At 44.8% G+C, this 18658-nt stretch overlaps 1 protein-coding gene across 1 annotated transcript in view; it reads left to right on the top strand.

Annotated features, from left to right (window-relative positions):
• DNAH9 (dynein axonemal heavy chain 9) overlaps positions 1-18658 on the top strand; it is a 369577-nt gene that overhangs the window by 12984 nt on the left and 337935 nt on the right. Inside the window, exons 4-7 of the mRNA XM_055258020.2 lie at positions 501-631; positions 6428-6639; positions 8560-8793; positions 18145-18312. Of these exons, the coding sequence (XP_055113995.2) occupies positions 501-631; positions 6428-6639; positions 8560-8793; positions 18145-18312 (745 nt within the window). The remainder of the gene's footprint in view (positions 1-500; positions 632-6427; positions 6640-8559; positions 8794-18144; positions 18313-18658) is intronic.

Here is an 18658-nt window from a genome sequence, read left to right as displayed (position 1 = left end):
AGATAGACAGATGTTAGAGGCAGATGTGCCTGTCCTCGCATGGAATGGAGATTATCGGTGTCACATGACCAGACATGCCTGTAGGGCTCCAGCCTTTTGTCTGTACCACCCTGCTGAGATGCCCCATGCTCTTGCCTGGCTTCTGACCATTCTGCTGACCTACTGCAAGGCCCTTCTCTTAGCACCCTTGCTCCAATAATGCCTCTCTCACCCTGACTCAACCTTACTGCCAGAGCTAATGACCTCCAGCTGCCGAGCTTTTTGAACCACCAGATGGTCACAGCAGTGTTTCCTGGAGCTGCCCGTTTGAACCTGTGTTCCCAGCTCAGGCTTTTGCCCTCACTGTGCTGGGAACAGATGTCCAGGCTCTTTGGGCTGGAGCACAGCCTCTGTGGAAGCACCCTGAGGCAGGGCTCCTGTCTGTGTGACGATGGGTCATCACAGTGTGACTTGCATTTCCTGATGCTTACCTGGATTCACCCTTCTTCATGATATTGCAGGTATGAAGATCTGAAATACATTTATAATCAACTGAGAACAATAACGGTGAGGGGCATGGCCAAGCTCCTGGACAAACTTCAGAGTAGCTACTTTCCAGCTTTCGAAGCCATGTACAGAGATGTTGTTGCAGGTGAGGACCAGCAAGTGTTTTCCCAAATGTGTTTGACTCAATTTACCGTTGAATGATGCATTCACCTCTCTCTGTCTGAATTCAGCAACTTCAAGTCCTTGTAAATTTCCGACCTGACACAAACTAGCACGGTGGCAAGAATACCACATCTAGATACACAAGAGCAGCTAAACAGAGCTATGCCGTTTGCAGTTCCACTGCTGTATGGCCTGGGCAAATTCACCTAGCCCCTCTGAGCTTTAGTATGTATGATGGTTATAGGGCATACACTTCTGCCTACTTTTCTAGGTCCGTGTGAGATTATACAGGTGGAAGAACTTATTGACTGAACACAACAGTGTTCCTGGAGCTGTCCCTTTGTGTCTTTCAAACACTGGGGCCAGGACATACAGTTCTGGGGTGGCCATTATGGAGGCTGTGTGACGAACTCCAGTGTGGTCATGTGAGTCCATCTGTCCTAATCAAGGACTACCCTTCTGGCAAGACAGCCTGACCATGCCTTGCAGGACCTGGGATTATTGGCTGGGACCTCTCATTAACTAAGTGCTTGTACCTCCCTGGCATGCTGGGAACTCGTGGGTCTGGTCAAAGGTCTTTCTGGGCCCTGTCTTCAGAGTCTGGAGACTACTAGAAGAAAGTTCTTCCATCAGATCTGCCTACAGCTGCTGCTTTGCACTGTCCAAATGCGTGTTGTTATCTCTCACCTCTGGAATTCAGGTCCCTCCACCTTTGGCTTCTTGAGAAATCTCTATTCCATTTCTAGCTCCATTCTGCATTTTCTAATCCTACTGTCAGATGGACTGCAATTTCCTGGCCATTTGAGCACCAGACAAGATCCACTCTTATCAAAATTGCCAAGCCAGCAAAGTCTATGATTAGAAGTAGGTAAATTTTTTCAGGACTCCCTCTCCCTTCCTTGGTGCACTGTGCGTCTTCTCCCTTTTTCTTACGAAATCTCCTCTTTGCTCTTCAGTGCCATAGGTCAAAATGTGCTTTTAAAGGTCTTTGTCATTTCACATGGTCTAAGCTTAATCTAAGCAGTGATTTTCAAACATTTTACTTTGCCCAGAACTCTCTCTTTAAATACAATCTCCCACATAAGCCCACTATATAAAACGAATCCAGGCATATTTGGTTTAGTAAAAAGGGCAGTGTCAGCTAGGCGCGGTGGCTCACGCTTGTAATCCCAGCACTTTGGAAGGCCGAGGTGGGCGGATCACGAGGTCAGGAGATCGAAACCACGGTGAAATCCCGTCTCTACTAAAAATACAAAAAATTAGCCTTGCGTGGTGGCAGGCGCATGTAGTCCCAGCTACTTGGAGAGGCTGAGGCAGGAGAATGGCGTGAACCCAGGAGGCGGAGCTCGCAGTGAGCCGAGATTGCACCACTGCACTCCAGCCTGGGCGACAGAGCGAGACTCCGTCTCAAAAAAAAAAAAAAAAAAAAAGGGCAGTGTCCTGTGCCCAGAGCCCATTGGCTACTTCCCTGTCCCACCTTCCCTTCTTCATGACTTGGAGATTGCAAACAACTTAGCTAAAGGAAGAAAAGTCCAGGTGTTAGTTTCCAACATGAGCTACATCACAGAGCAGAACTGGCATAAGTTGTTAGTCTCTGAGGTCCTCCCTGACCCTGAATCCTCATTGCAGAGGCAGCTCTGCCAGCGTGTTTGGCTGGCTCGGCACCAAGTGTCTCTTGAGGCTCCAGTTCACTGCTTTGCTGAGAGATTCTGTGTCCCCGAGGAATCAACTTTTGTTCCCAGTTTACACTTCCAGTGGACAGGTGTCCCCAGAAGTGGTATGAGTATCCCTGCTGATGTCAGAAATGACTAAGGGAAAGTTTTTTAAAAAAAATATGTTAAAGGGGCCGAGCACGGTGGCTCACACCTGTGATCCCAGCACTTTGGGAAGCCGAGGCGGACAGATCACAAGGTCAGGAGATTGAGACCATCCTGGCTAACACGGTGAAACCCCATCTCTATTAAAAATACAAAAAATTAGCCAGGCCTGGTGGCACAGCACATATAGTCCCAGCTACTCAGGAAGCTGAGGCAGGAGAATTGCTTGAACCCAGGAAGCAGAGGTTGCAGTGAGTCAAGATCGCGCCATTGCACTCCAGCCTGGCGACAGAGCGAGACTCTATCAAAAAAAAAAAAAAAAAAATATATGATAAAGGGTAATAGCCCTGGTTTTGGCAAGTGCTACCAGCTTTCCATTTATAGTAGTAATTTAAAGTTTTCATGCTGTCTAATTTAGTTAGGTTAAATTGGGAGTCAATATAGAGAAAAATATTAAGTAAGCAATAGAGTGCTACAGATTGTACATATGTAGAACACATATAAAGGACATATGTGAATGCCTGAAATTTGGGGCTCTGAAAAAGATGTAGTAAAAATATATTATGAGTTTGTTATTTAGTGCCCCAAATATACTTTTCATATCAGTAGATCAATAGACTATAATTATTCATATGAATTAATAGTTATAAGATTCACTTCCCCAGGCGAGCTTCAAAAAGTTATTTGCAGTAGAGTGTATGCCGGCAGTGAATTTTTTTTTTAAAAAGATACCATTACAATAGTGCCAGATAAACACTACTATAAAAATAGAAATTCTTTAAATATGAAACTCAATGTCGATGATGGAAGAAAATTTGATTAGAAGAGTTAGGTAGAGACGTGGTCAGAAAATTTGGCAGGATCTTCTAAGCTGGTGACTGATTTTCTCATTTCTAGCTGAATTTCAGAGCATCTGACTTTTTTTTATCCTAAATAGATATACTATGTACATTATTCTTATTAGTCATGGTCAGCGTAGTTCACTGACCTACTGATGAACTGGAAAGAAGGAGAGGAAAAGAAATATTTCTGGGTTGGTGGATATGAATTAGAAAACAGTGAGAAGAAAAAAGGAGGTTAAAAGGATGGAGGAAAATATGCGGGAACACGATTGTATGAAGTAGTATTGACTGAACAGTAAATAACCTTGGAAAACAGGAAAGCAACAGTCCCCTTGAGAAGGAAGAACAACGGTAATAAAGACTAACTAGAGAGTTTTCTTTTCTTGCACAAGATTGGCATGGCACAACCTGGTTGCCAAGTTTCTGAGTCCATTTGTGCTGCTCTAACGGAATACCACAGCCTGGGTAATTTATAAAGAGCAGAAATTTATTCCTTTCAGTTCTTGAGGCTGAGAAGTTCGAGATCAAGGCACTGGCAGGTTGGGTGTCCGGTGAGGGCCTGGTCTCTGCTTCCAAGATGGCGCCTTGTTACTGCATCCTGCAGAGGAGAGGAACTCTGTGTCCTTACCTGATAGATGGTGAAAGGGCAAGCCAGCCAAACTCTATGTGAAGCCTCTTTGATGAGGGCCTTAATCCCATTCATGAGGGAGAAGCTCTCATGGCCTAATGGCCTCTTAAAGGCACCAGCTCTTAACACCATCACATTGGCCATTAAATTTCAACACCTGAATTTTGGAGGGGATACATTCACACAGCAACAATTAAGGATGTGTGTAGGTAGATATGTGTGCGAAAGAAGGCACACAAAGAAGGGCTGCCTGGAGCCAGTGCACACTGGTTTACTGTGGCTCGTGAAGGGCTGCTGTATGCATTGTTTTAAACCTTGCACCCCCATTCTCCAAAGCAGCACTCAGCGAAGTCAAATTGGTAGCCTAGAAATGGACATAGTAGGAATACTGGGAATATTTACACCATAGAAATTGGCATATGCTACAAAAAAACATGTTTGTCCTCAAAGAGCCTGTTGTTAAAGACTTTCTAGCAAACCACTGGAGATCGCTATGCACTTTGCTGTTTATATTTACATTCTTTAAAAAGGTATAAGCTCGGCTGGGCACAGTGGCTCGCACCTGCAATCCCAGCACTTTGGGAGGCTGAGGCGGGCAGATCACTTGAGGTCAGGAGTTCGAGACCAGCCTGGCCAATATGGTGAAACGCCGTCTCTATTCAAAATACAAAAATTAGCCAGATGTGGTGGTGCATGTCTATAATCCCAGCTACTACGGAGGCTGAGGCAGGAGAATAGACTAAACCAAGGAGGCAGAGGTTGCAGTGAGCCAAGATCGCACCACTGCACTCCAGCCTGGGCGACAGAGTGAGACTCCATCCCCACCCCCAAAAGAAAAAAAAATGGTATGAGCCCAGCTCTCGCTCTCTCTCTTCATATGCCTTGTCATCCAAGCGTATTGCATCCTGGGTTGGATGGCCAACCCTTTTCTCAAGTATTGTGCTCTTAAAAATCAAGGCAATGCTAATTAGTATAATTAAAAGAGATTGTGATTTTTAAAAAGATTTCAAAACGGTATCATAAAGAGAAAGCTATAGCATGATAATCTCAGCCTCTTTTGTCTCAGCACTTATGAAAGCAAGAGATTGCGCTCATTAGAATGACTGTCGGATTCTGAAATCCCCCACCCCAACACAGCAGTTCTAATACTCACCATCAGCTCCTCCACTTGAGAATCCTTGCCCTAATCAATTTACTGTGACATCTGACTTTGCAAAAAATTCGATTCACATACTGCTTTCCACAACTTCATTTGGGATATAAAGTACAAACATACACATCAACATATTTTTGTGTATGGTGAGCCTCCATGAAGCCAAGGGTTCAATGTAATAAACTCTGGGTCGTCTTCCTTTTCCTTAGCCGGACAGGATTGGTTGTTTCGTGGGAGGGCCCTTGGAAAGTTATTTAGACCTTAATTTCTTCACTTATAAAGTACTAAAGTATAAAGTACTAAAGCTGGCTTGCAGGGCTTTCTATGAGATAGTAAATATCTCATAGATAGTAAGTAGAACAATTCCCAGCATATTGAAACTGCTTGCTAAATAGTGTATATTTTGAGTTCCCTGTAGGATGAATGCAGAGCTTCATCCACTTACTATAACCTAAGACCACCTGCTCTCATATGATACCACCTGATTATCTGCCCAGGACAGAACCAGCCTTTATAAGCTCACCCTTCCAATTTAGTTTGTCCAATGGCCTTTTGCATTCCCTCTAAGTTGCTATGCAGATATTAGCATCCAGTGCTGCTGGATTTCCTCGTTTCCCCTGTCAGTCACCACAAGACGACTGGTTAAAGGCTGCTTTCTTTCCCTGGTTGTATTCAGAGGAGATGGTAAGAGATTTTCCTGGCTTTGAAAACCAGCAGAACCTTGCCATAACCCATCTATGTTATGTCTCTATGCTCTGTGACTTCTTTATAAGTGCTCAACAAGTTTCTTTATTAGTGAATATTCATCAGTCACCACCATTTATCAAACACCTGCATTGGTCCAAGCACTGTGCTAGTTGTTTATAAAGGTTCCTGTTGAACTACCTTCAGCCTTCACAAGGACCCTTTAAACTGATTACAGCTCCGCCTATTTTTGAGGCTCAGAGAGGTTACACATGCCCAAAGTCATACAATTGCCAAGCGTCTAGGCCAGCATTTGAAGGAAAGTCTTTCTGATTCTAAAACTTGTATTGTCTCAGAGATAGCAGCAAAGTAATCGGCAAATATGTACTACCCACCAAGCCCCAGATGGAGGCTAGGAGGGCCAGGGAGAAGTCCATTTAGAGGAATGTTACAAGAGAGAACTCTTCAGATCATTATCCTAGTTGTTCAGGACTCTCCAGTTTCCATATTTCCTCATAAGAGCTAGGAAGTTTTCTGGAACCAGCCTTCTCTCTGCTTGTTGCTTTGCAGATCTTTTACTTCCCAGGGACTAGGGCTCCACCAGGTGGGTATTAGGCTCCAGATGGGAATGCTGACCATCTCCAATTCCTTCCAGCTCTAGCAGAGGCACAGGACATCCATGTGCACCTGATACCACTCCAGCGCCACCTGGAAACTCTGGAGAATGCAGAATTTCCGGAGTTGAAGCCCACGCTGCGGCCCCTGCTCCACGTGGTATGTCTGATTTGGGCCACGTGCAAGTCCTACCGCTCCCCGGGGAGGCTGACTGTGCTGCTCCAGGAGATTTGCAACCTTCTCATCCAGCAGGTGGGCTACCCCGGGATGCCCAGCAATTGCTCCCTGGGGGCTGGTTGGCATCTTGTCACAGGAGAGAAGAGACAAGTGTCCTTTTTTCTGGGCGGGGAAATAATTATGTTCCAAAGAGTTCTTACACTTGAATTACAGTATTTTACTCTCAGAAGCCAATAATTTACAAAGACATTTTCAGTAACATTAGAACACCTGAGCCATCCTGTCTTCCTTTCCCCTACTTAAGAGGGGATAAGTAGGGGTGGTGAATTTCAACCTCCTTAATAACCTATGAAGGAGGACTGGTAATGAGTCAGCAGCAAAGCCTAAGCAGTTGAGTGCAGCCTCTGATGTCAGGTAGCGTCAGGCGATGCTGTACCAATCCCTGGCTTTGCCACTTGGCAGCCAGCATACCACTTGTGTGCCAGGACAAGTCACTTCCTGTTCTGTGCTTCACTCTCCTCCTCTGTACAATGGTGAAAACAAGAAGCCATATCTCTTTTTGGGTTGCTGGGTGATTTGAGGCTTCCATGTGAAAATGCATGTGCCCTGCACATGGTAAGATCCTGATACCCATAAGCTATTGAGAAGCAGCTTCTTAGATTACGCACTTCATGCTCCTCCTTCTTAGGGACCCTTGTAGCACCAACCAGGGCAGTGTAAACCTTGAGGAGTGTACCTTAAAAAAGAACTAGAGGGCTGGGCACGGTGGCTTATGCCTGTAATCCCAGCACTTTGGGAGGCCGAGGCAGGCAGATCACAAGGTCAAGAGATGGAGACCATCCTGGCCAACATGGTGAAACCCCCATCTCTACTAAAAATACAAAAATTAGCTGAGTGTGGTGGTGCACGCCTGTAGTCCCAGCTACCTGGGAGGCTGAGGCAGGAGAATCGCTTGAACCCGGAAGGCAGAGGTTGCAGTGAGCGGAGATCGTGCCACTGCACTCCAGCTTGGCAACAGAGCAAGACTCCATCTGAAAAAAAAAAAAGAACTAGAGGGCTTAAGTAGGTTTGGGTGATCTCTCCAAACCAGTTTCTTTTTCTTCTAAGGAGCTGTGACTCTGAGAAAATAACAAACAAGCTTAATAAGTAACTAAGAATAACTAACATCTATGGGGTACATTGCAGGCTGCAAAATACTGTTACATTCATGATTTCCATCAATCATCAGATAAACCCTGCAAGGTGGGCAGGGAAGGTCTTATTATTTAAAGATGTGGGCTACTGTTCAAGGAGGTTAACTGACTTGCCCAAAGACACCCAAACCAGGACCCCAACCCAGGCTGTTTGACTCCTTCTAGGCTAGTGCCTTTCCATTACTCCATGTTTATCAGCCAGAACTCTTTCGGTTGAAAGTGTAAGAAAACCCAAACCAAAAGTAGGAGCAAAAAAGAAAACACATTGGCTCACGTACCTTGAAAGTCCAAGGTAAGGCTGGCTTCAGCCCTGACTTGCAATGTGGCCTTAGATGATGTCATCCAGACCCAAGGACCCACCCTGTTGTGGTGAAGGTGGTGGTCCCTACAGCTCCAGCTTTTCAGTTTTCCAAGTGTAAGCCTCTTCAAGACAGAAAAATAATTATGGTCCAAATAATTCTTGCACTCAAATTACTTTACTATTGAAAGCCAATAAGTCACAAAAGCATACCTGGGAAAGGGCACCTGCTCCAGCCCCAGCTAGCCCAGCAAAGTCTCATTGTGTTTCCTTGTCTCTGGCTACTTGCCCATTCCTGAGCCAATCACTGTAGCTTCAGTGACTAAGACTATTTGGCCGAAACCCAGGTCGCAGTCCACATGTGGAATGAAGAGCGAGGTCAGATGTTTCCTCTATTATCCTCATGAAAAACATTACTTGGGCAATGATTCAGTTCAGAGTTGGTGTTGCAGAGTTACAGGATGTCTGCACCTGCTCAGTGATACTAATCTGTTTGTATACCAGGCCTCTAATTATCTCAGCCCAGAAGACCTGCTGAGAAGTGAGGTAGAAGAAAGTCAGAGAAAACTGCAAGTGGTCTCAGACACTTTGAGCTTCTTCAAGCAAGAGTTTCAGGACAGACGGGAGAATCTCCACACTTACTTCAAAGAGAACCAGGAAGTCAAGGAATGGGATTTCCAGTCTTCTTTGGTCTTTGTGCGATTGGATGGCTTCCTGGGACGACTGCACGTGGTGGAGGTGAGTGCGCTCCTCACCTCAGGCTGCCAGCCCCAGACAGAAAGAAGCAGTCCAGGGGACCAAAAAGTGGAATAGGAAAATGCACAACACAACCTCATAGCCAACCCTCCATCAGCTGGAATAATCCATAATAAAGGTTCAATTGGCCAGTAACAGTGGCTCATGCCTGTAATCCCACTAGCACTTTGGGAGGCCAAAGCAGGTGGATTGCTTGAGCCCAGGAGTTTAAAACCAGCCGGGCCAACATGGCAAAATGCCTTCTCTACAGAAAATACAACAATAACAAAATAGCCAGGTGTGGTGGTGTGCACCTGTAGTCCCAGCTACTCGGGAGGCTGAGGTGGAAGGATGGCTTAAGCCCAGAAGGCAGAGGTTGCAGAGCTGAAATTGTGCCACTGCACTCTAGCCTAGGCGACAGGAGCCAGACCTTGACGCAAAAAACAAACAAGGGCCAGGCGCGCGGTGGCTCATGCCTGTAATCCCAGCACTTTGGGAGGCCGAGGTGGGTGGATCATGAGGTCAGGAGTTCGAGACCAGTCCAGTCAACATGGTGAAATCCTGTCTCTACTAAAAATACAAAAATTAGCCAGGTGTGGTGGCACATGTCTGTAATCCCAGCTACTCGGGAGGCCGAGGCAGAGAATTTCTTGAACCCAGAAGGCAGAGGTTTCAGTGAGCCACGATCACACCATTGCACTCCAGCCTAGGTGACAGAACGAGACTCTGTCTCAAAAAAAAAAAAAAGAAGAAGTTTTAATAAATAGTTGTCATTTGGATTGATCATCACATCACATAATAGTGGTTATAGTAGAAGTTTAGGAAATCCTGATCATAGACCCATTTAGGAAGAAGGCCCAAGGAATCAATGAACTAATTCAATTGGTTTGTTGCCCATAGCCTTTGAACTGGGTTTCAAATAAACTCTGCCTAGAAAGACTGACACTGAGCAAACCTTGGTTGGGCTAGCCATTCCCACAAAGCTGGCTGCTTTGAACTTCTCCTCCTCCACTCCCCAATCTCCAAGGCAGCTCCCCAAAGTCCAAAATGAATGAGTCCCTGTGCAAAAGAAACATGACTTTTGCTCAAAGTTATGTCTTTCCCTCAATTATTTAAAAATAAATATGGATTTTAGTTGAAGTACTAGGGTGAGAAGACATGATACTATTTCTTTGGATTGTTTCAATTATCAAAACTTAGTATGTTTAACAGGTCTCTCAACATTTTACAGCTATGTGTTTGCTGACTGGACTTGGAAGGGAGGGTAATGGGCCTAATAAAATGAAATACAGACTTAAACGGCTTTGAGAAATTCAGGGTTGAGTTTAAGATTAAGACAAGAGGCCGGGCACGGTGGCTCACCCCTGTAATCCCAGCCCTTTGGGAGGCCGAGGCAGGCGAATCACGAGGTCAGGAGTTCATGATCAGCCTGGCCAACATGGAGAAACCCCGTCTCTACTAAAAATACAAAAATTAGCCAGGTGTGGTGGCGGGCGCCTGTAGTCCCAGCTACTCGGGAGGCTGAGGCAGGAGAATCGTTTGAACTCAGGAGGCAGAGGTTGCAGTGAGCCTAGATCGCGCCGTTGCACTCCAGCCTGGGCGACAGGGCGAGACTCCACCTCAAAAAAAAAAAAAAAAAAAAAAAAAAAAAAAAAAAAAACAAGAGCCAGAGGGACAGGGAAGGAACAAGAATCATATTCCCAGCGATCCTGAGCAGGTTTGGAGGGAAGAGAGCTATGCTGGGAGGAAGCCGTGATGAACAGAGCAAACCATGGGAGGACAAGGACAGGAGAACGTAAGATTGGATCTGTTATCAGTTCAAAAAGTATTGGTTCAGCATCACCATGTGACAGGCACGGAGCTAGGAAGTGAGATACAAAGATGACTGAAATGCAGTTTTCCTGTAAGAGGCTGGTGGACCTGCAGCCACCGCAGGAGAAGGAAGACAGACTAAAGGAGGAGATCCGGGAGGAAAGACACAGAATCAGGAAAGTGGGATATACTGACTGCCATCATAAAAGTGAGATTGGGCTGGACGCTGTGGCTCACGCCTGTAATCCCAGCACTTTAGGAGGCCGAGGCAGGTGGATCACAAGGTCAGGAGTTTGAGACGAGCCTGACCAACATGGTGAAACCCCGTCTCTACTAAAAACACACACACACACACACAAAATTAGCCTGGCATGGTGACGCGCACCTGTAGTCTTAGCTACTCAGGAGGCTGAGGCAGGAGAATCACCTGAACCTGGGAGGCAGAGCTTGCAGTGAGCCGAGATCGCACCACTGCACTCCAGCCTGGGGACAGAGCGAGACTCCGTCTCAAAAAAAAAAAAAAAGCGGGGGGAGATTGATGTGTTACTGGGAGCAAGAAAGAGGGGTCTCTAGCCCAGCACGACTTCGACAAAAAGTGGGAACGCAAGAGAAAATCAGTTGTGAAACTGGAGTGGGAATTTGCCAGGGAAAACAAAGATGGGAAGGGCATGGCATAAAGAGAGAAAATCCGTGAGAGAGAAAGCCAGAAGCTAGATCTTATGAAAGGCGCACCTTAAACCCTTCATCAGGATCACAGAGACTATAAATAATTGATTATCTAGCTTTATTCTAAATGCCTCTTTTTCCCTCAGCTGTTTCCATCACAATTGATGTACAGCCCTTCACTCCTCCTGCACTCTGTATTCCTCTCATATCCACCACCAATTCCTTTGCTGCTGTTTAGTGAGAGGTGAGGGACACTCCAGCCCCAACCCATGCCTGGCCTGGGCTGACCATGAAGAACGAATTTCCATCACTGCCTTGCAGCAGCTATGTTTGCAGGTGCTCCAGCCCTGCAGATGGCCCTGGAGATGGTAGCAGAGCATGACTCTGAAATGACTGCCTGGACAGGGCCCTCAGGCCCTGTGCACACATGCTAATGATTTGAGTTTGCATGTAGACAGCTATTCTAACATCAGGGCGCCTAATCTGCAGGGTATATTCAGTAAATATAAGCAGTGATGGCCACCAGCCTCCCTAGAGTCATTACTCTCACAATAAGTCCTTTCTCAGGCTGCTGCTGCTTTCTGAATCAAGGGCACAGGTGCATAAAAAGCAGTTGCCCCCATTTAATTAGAGGATGACATGAGTGTCACCAAGCTCCCTGCCATGCTGCCTCTCCTTCTTTTGTGTGTCATTCTGTCCTTGGCTGTGGTTAGCTGCTTCGCTCCTGTGCCCAGCTGCTCCTTTTCTTTTCTTTTCTTTTCTTTTCTTTTCTTTTTTTTTGAAATGGAGTTTCGCTCTTGTTGCCCAGGTTGGAGTTCAGTGGCGCAATCTCGGCTCACCGCAACCTCTGCCTCTCGGGTTCAAGAGATTCTCCTGCCTCAGCCTCCCAAGTAGCTGGGATTACAGGCATACACCACCATGCTTGGCTAATTTTGTATTTTTAGTAGAGACGGGGGTCTCTCCATGTTGGTCAGGCTGGTCTTGAACTCCCGACCTCAGGTGATCCGCCCACCTCGGCCTCCCAAAGTGCTAGGATTACAGGCGTGAGCCACTGTGCCTGGCCAGCATTTCTTTTCTTGACTGTCTTTCTCTAATTCTTCCTCCTCTTTTTACTTGGCCCCCTTTCACTTTGTTCTCCTCTATTTTCTAACTTCCCTGACCTCTTTGTTTGCCCTGAATTTCCAAGTTTTTTTATCTTCCCACAGCTACTCCTTGCCTCCTTTCCTCATATATCCTCCCCTCTTTTATTTTTAATCTCCCAAACGTCTGCTTAGATGCATCGCCCTTGCCCTTTGCCATCTTTCTCCTCCCCCAGCTCTTGCCTCCTGAGTCTGTGCAGTGGAACACAGGACTGTCGACTGTCCTCTGGCATATTTCATGTAGCACTTTAGTTAACATTCTGTGTATCTCTGTGATTGATGCCTGATGGAAATGGGATTAATCTGCTCCTCTCCTGTAAGAATTATCATGAACTTAGCCTTATTCATCTTCTATTCTAATACAATCTATGGCCACTGAGATGATGGTAGCTGCAATTAATAAATACATGAAACACCAATGTGTTTATCTCTCTGCATGCTCTCATCAACGGTTAGAGTGTGAAGGGCTGGTTTTTAATCCCTACAATTCTCCCAGATTTCATTTCTCTGATGTGAGTTGCTTTTTTATTCTTTCACACTTTTTGCACAAGAGAATTTTGTTGTGCAGATCCATTCTTCCTCTCCGGGTGCCTGCTAAATGCCAGAGGTGGGGCTGGCTTGGAAGAAGGAGTATACATTGCCCAGTATTTTTTGGTGTCTGCAGTAAGCGGAGTAATTGCATTTTCAGGATACCACCATTCTCCTCTGCCTTCTTATCACAACCATGATACAACTAATCTCTTAAAGATTTAACCCTTGTGGAGGGAAGAACTAGGAATAGAAAACTAAAAAATTAACGTGTTTCAAGAACCTATACCATGCCAGAGCCTGTATCCTTGCAATCATCTTAAGAACTGGGGCCGGGTGCAGTGGCTTACACCTGTAATCTCAACACTTTGGGAGGCCAAGGTGGGGGGATCACCTGAGGTCAGGAGTTTGAGACAAGCTTGGCCAACATGGTGAAACTCCATCTCTCCTAAAAATACAAAAATTAGCCGGGCATGGTGGCATACCCCTGTAATCCCAGCCACCCAGAAGGCTGAGGCAGGAGAATCGCTGGAACCTGGGAGGCAGAGGATGTAGTGAGCCGAGATAGTGCCACTGCACTCCAGCCTGGGTGACAGAGCAAGACTCCATCTCAAAAAAAAAAAAAAAAAGAAAGAAAGAAAAGAACTGGGTATCAGTATCTTTTCTTTAACAAATGAGCATAACTAAATCTGATACATAAATGAACTCACCAATAGTTACACAGGTTGGAGAGGTGTAGCTGAGATTTGTACCCAGGGGGACAGCTGGTTCCAAGTACTGTCTTTGCACCAAACTTTGATGTCTTATAGGGGGTTGTAAAGGTCTATTTCCCTCCTTCCATCCTTTTCTCCCTTCCTTCCTTCTTTCTTTCCTCCCACTTTCCTGGTTTGAGGACCCCAAACTGGTTTTGTGGTTTTATTCTGCCCTTATAAACTCTGTTCTACTTTTGTACACTCAATTTTTACCATACAATTTCTAGGTCTTTATATCAAAGTAAGTTACTCAGGTACAATTATAATTCCCATTTCATGAAAGGATCTTATTTGACTTTATGACTTACTAAGAAAATCCTAGAAGTATATAAAATCTTTGCAATTTAATGAACCATCAAAGTTCAAAGAGAAAAAGAGTTGTTGGGTTGCCTCTTGATTCCTTCTTTCATCCTGCCTTCCTGCTTGATGCATCAGTGCACACACACACACATCGAGTTCATTTTTGCGTCATAGAGTTGTAGATTCTGCAGATTCCCTGTTTGAGTTTCTGCCTGCAGCCTCTTCCCTCCAAACAATGCAGTAAGCACCGTGGAGAGAACTCTCATTTCCTTTATTATAAAACTGCTGTAAAGCTGTGATTCATTTGGAGACAAAATGATTTCCTGCTGAGGCTTTATGTGAAGTGATTAGCAGGTAGATAGGTAATAAGCTGACCTAATATCCACACCGCGTTTCCTTTTGCTCTTTCTACCATCTCCAGCCACTCTTCAGCCTCCTTTTATTCTGAGCCTAATTGGGTGTCTTCACTTTTAGCCCGGCTTGAATACGTGGTCACATAGGAGACCATTAGCCACATAAGGTCGGTGGCGGTCGAAAGGTAAAGAAAACAGTTTTTTTCCAAATGACCTTTTGAGATTTTCATCTATGAACGTCTGCTTTGTGCTCTCCCTTAATGAATTCCCAAGGTTCTTCTTTTAAGATGGGCAGTGCAGCCTCTCCTTTAAGAAGGGTTGCTGTTGGCAGGTCTTGCTATTACCTCTGATTTTGATTCTTCATCTCAGGGGCCAGAGCACATATTGAATCCTCCCCTCATCCCCGCCACCTGCCACCACCGTTAAGTGCTGCACGTTTTTTTCATAAGAATAGAACCTGATCAGTCCAGTAAGCAGCCTGGGACCCCAGTGTTCCTTGTTCTGTCTTGAAAAAAGCACCCAAATGTCCCCTCTATACCCCATTACACATATAATATCCATTAACCCGATCTAATGACATCAGAGTGATCACGGTTAATTATAGTGGCTGCCTTTTAGTGAAGTCCTACAGGGAACCTTCCATAAACTTGGTAACCCCACGGCAACTTAAGTGTTATTGTTCCCATCTACAGGTTAGGAAAGTGAAGCTTAGAAAAGTTAGGTGTGTTGCTTTAAGCCACATAGCTGGTAAATGATGGAACCAGAGTTGTGTGAACTCTGGGTTTTTTTTCGCTTTGTTTTGTTTTGGCCCTAGATCCTAGGCTCTTTCCACAATGCCATATGTTGTGTCTCTGAAGTGGATATTTCAGCCCGTGTATAAAATGATGAATTTCATGTTTAGTACTGTGATGAATAAAAATAGATATTTTAAAAATATCACTTAAACCTCTTATTGATTTAAATTGCCTTTTATCTGTTTTGTGAGAACTTTTAAATAAACAATGAAAAGAACTTACATTTACATAATTTAAGAATTGAATTATTTTGATTCTTAAATCAAAGATTTAAGGTTAATCAAAGATATAGCCATGGTCAGTGCCATAAATCTGGTGTCTATAGTTGTAAGACAATTTCCTGGCTGCTTCAGAAATCTTTTCTACTATGCCTCCAACATCAAACTTATTAAAACCCGTTCAGCGATGGAGAGCTCCCTCCCTCTCTTCGTAGCCCATTCTACAGCATTAGATGTTTTTTTATTAAGTGAAACCACAGGAAGTGGCCATTTTTTAGGTCAAAATGATCCCATATCAGCAATGTAATAAGTTCAACCTGTATGGTGAGGTCACATCTACTTCTTGGTCCCAGTCACTCATTTGCCTTCATTCTGCCCTCACTGTAGCACCAGGGAAGGTTCCCCCTTGCACTTGACCAGGGTCCTGTGGACATTGAAATGTCCTTCTTTATAATTCTCTTCTCTTGTCTATTTTTTTTCACCAACTGCTCTTCAGAGGTTAGGGTTCCTAGCTCCTCTATCACCTTGTTGCCTTTTTTTCTGGAAGTATTATAGGCAAGTCAAAAACAAAGAGCATACATTCCTTCACTCAACAAATATGTGTTCAGGGTCAGGGACTCTTCCAGGCACTGGAAATATCAAGGTACGTTTGGGGCATTTACAACTTACTGGACAGAAAATAAGCAAATAGTATAATATAATGCCAAACAATATAATTCCAGAGTGTGATAAGCGCTCTGAATAAGCAGAAGAAGGGGATAGAGAGTCTGGGAAAAAGCTGGATGGGTGGATCTCTTTCCATAGAAGGGTGAGGAAAGGCCTAAGACCTTGAGTTGAGCCCCAGATAAATCTGTTGTCCACTGTGTGTGTTAAGTTACATAAAACAATGTAAGTGTCTATCTTTTTAAGTGACCAGACTTTCTCCAAAAGTAGAATAGTTAAATAAATATTTTGCTAATATCTAGGATAAATTGAAGATGAAACACCTTCCTGTCACCTCCCTAGACCACGCTTTAAGTATTCTTGAGAAATAAAATAGTCTAACAAAATTATCATCCGGGTTTCTGATGTAATCAAATATATCACAATGCATCTACCTTTTAAAATGGTTAGGAAGTATTTCCTAGAAATTGAAATTGACATCCACAGAATTATGAAGAATGAGTACCAAGGTTGCATTTCACAGCACAAGTATGACTCTCCCTATAAAACCTATTACAACTAAGCACTTTACGAGAGACTTGAATTACTACTGAAGTCAATTTCATTTCCATAAAATTCATTTCGGTTTTCTTCCCAGTATATCAAGTTGAACCTATTTTTAAAGAAAGACTGACACTTTTCCCACCATTAGTGGCAAAAGTCCCTCTCTGGTTTTGGCATCTGTCTTCCCTGCCTTGGCTGGTGTCTTCCCTTTTCTCTCCCCTCCCACTTCAGCTGCTTGCCACCAGCCATGCCCAAACATAGCTGAGCAAAAACAGGCTTGTTAGATGGCTGCCCAAATCTGTGTGGGTGCCCTCCTGGCCAAGCGAGGAAAGCCAGCCATTGTCCGCACTTCCCAGCGCGTCTGTCACTGCTGCTGGAGTTGGTGTGTCCTAGCAGGAGAAAGGAGCCAGGCAGCCTGTGCTAGCCTGATGGGTCACCCATGGCAACAGCCATGGGCAGTGAGATTTCCTGCAGTGGTACCAGGACCTGCTGGATTTTACAGCATCGGTGTCAGGGTACACCCCTTAAGCCTCCAGAGCAGAGGATCCCTCCCACAGTCCGCACCAAATGTTGGCCAAAATGACACAAAGGGAACTTTTACTTTCCTCTTTCCTTCCTAAGGAACATGCACACAGATTGGAAGTCATGACAAGAACCATATCTTGGTTTGGAGGTTTTGTGATTTTTAGGTACTCACCAGAGATAAATTCAATCTGTCCTGCTAGACGTGCTCAGGAGGAAGCTCCCATCCTATCGGAGGTGAGGCAGCTTCCATGGACTCAGGAGGGGCTCCTCCCCAAGGCTTCTGGGTTGTGCCATCCACCTGTCATTGGATCTCAAGCACACCTGGGACACTGCCACATCAATAACAGCGATGATACTGTGTGTGCAGACCTGGCCTAAATCCCAGGCTTGAGTTAACTGACTTAGCACTCAGCATCATGCTACAAGGTGTTATTATTATTCTGCAGCAGATGAAGAAGCGCAGCACAGAGCTGGTAAATAACCACTCACCGCCACCAGGCTGGCAGCAGGGTGTAACATCCTGTGCACGCCCAGCAAGGGCACCCTGCAGATGTCTTTGCTTGGCAGACAAGTTGCAAAGAAGGCCAGTGTCACCCTCTCGGCATGTCTTCAGGACTATTTTGCAGCTCTGTTTTTCCATCAACATCCCTTAGGATTGCTGTCATTCTAGAACTGGATAAGATGATCCATTTGAAATGAGCTATTTTAGAGAAATCAGCGATAAAGCTACCAATTATATAAATAGTTTTATTGTTATTACATTTTATTATTTGTTAAAGACTGCAAAGACATAGAGAGGTGGAAGCGTACATTTCACTTATTTATGTACGTATATATTTATTTTGGTTTGCGTGAATTTTAGACTGTACTTTCTCTTTGCTTTGTTATCGAGTTTAACCAAGAGTTATTTTTACCAGCCCAATCTAATAATAAGGTTACAAAACTAATCAGACTCCACAATGTCCTAAGCAACCGCCGCCCCCATGGTTTCCAACTTTTCTCATCCACTGTTGTTATGATAATGATGATGATTTTAACTCTTTTGTGAATTGTCCCCATAGGGTCTTCTGAAGACGGCCCTGGATTTCCACAAACTGGGAAAGGTGGAGTTCAGCGGCATCAGAGGGAATGCCCTGAGTCAGCAGGTCCAGCAAATGCATGAGGAATTTCAAGACATGTACAGGCTTTTCTCAGGATCCTCCTCCGACTGCCTGTACCTCCAAAGCACGGTAGGGCTGGGAAGGGCTAAACCGCCAGCTCCGCCTCTGTCCCAGATGCCGTTCACCTGTAGGGTCTAGGTATTGACTTGCATTTTCCCTGTGTATTTCCTTTGGCTCTGTGGTCCCAGTGGTTTTGCTAATTATCCTTTGTGTTAGGAGAAATTATTATTCCTTGTGCCAAGCGAAAGATTCTAATTATTGTGTTGGGAGAAAGATCAAGGAGGCCTTTTCCAACTGTTAACTGCTCCAGACTAATGACACCAGGGTTTCAGAGATGCTGAGGTGGGTATGACATGACAGTGGAGGCTGTGGCCGCCCTGTGGCTTCAAAAGTTTTAAGCTCAGTGAAAGAAGCC

The sequence above is a fragment of the Symphalangus syndactylus genome, chromosome 20 (genome assembly GCF_028878055.3).
Source record: "Symphalangus syndactylus isolate Jambi chromosome 20, NHGRI_mSymSyn1-v2.1_pri, whole genome shotgun sequence".
NCBI lineage: Eukaryota > Metazoa > Chordata > Mammalia > Primates > Hylobatidae > Symphalangus > Symphalangus syndactylus.
The sequence above is the reverse complement of the archived record's forward strand: the minus strand, read 5'-3'. Positions and strand labels throughout refer to the sequence as shown.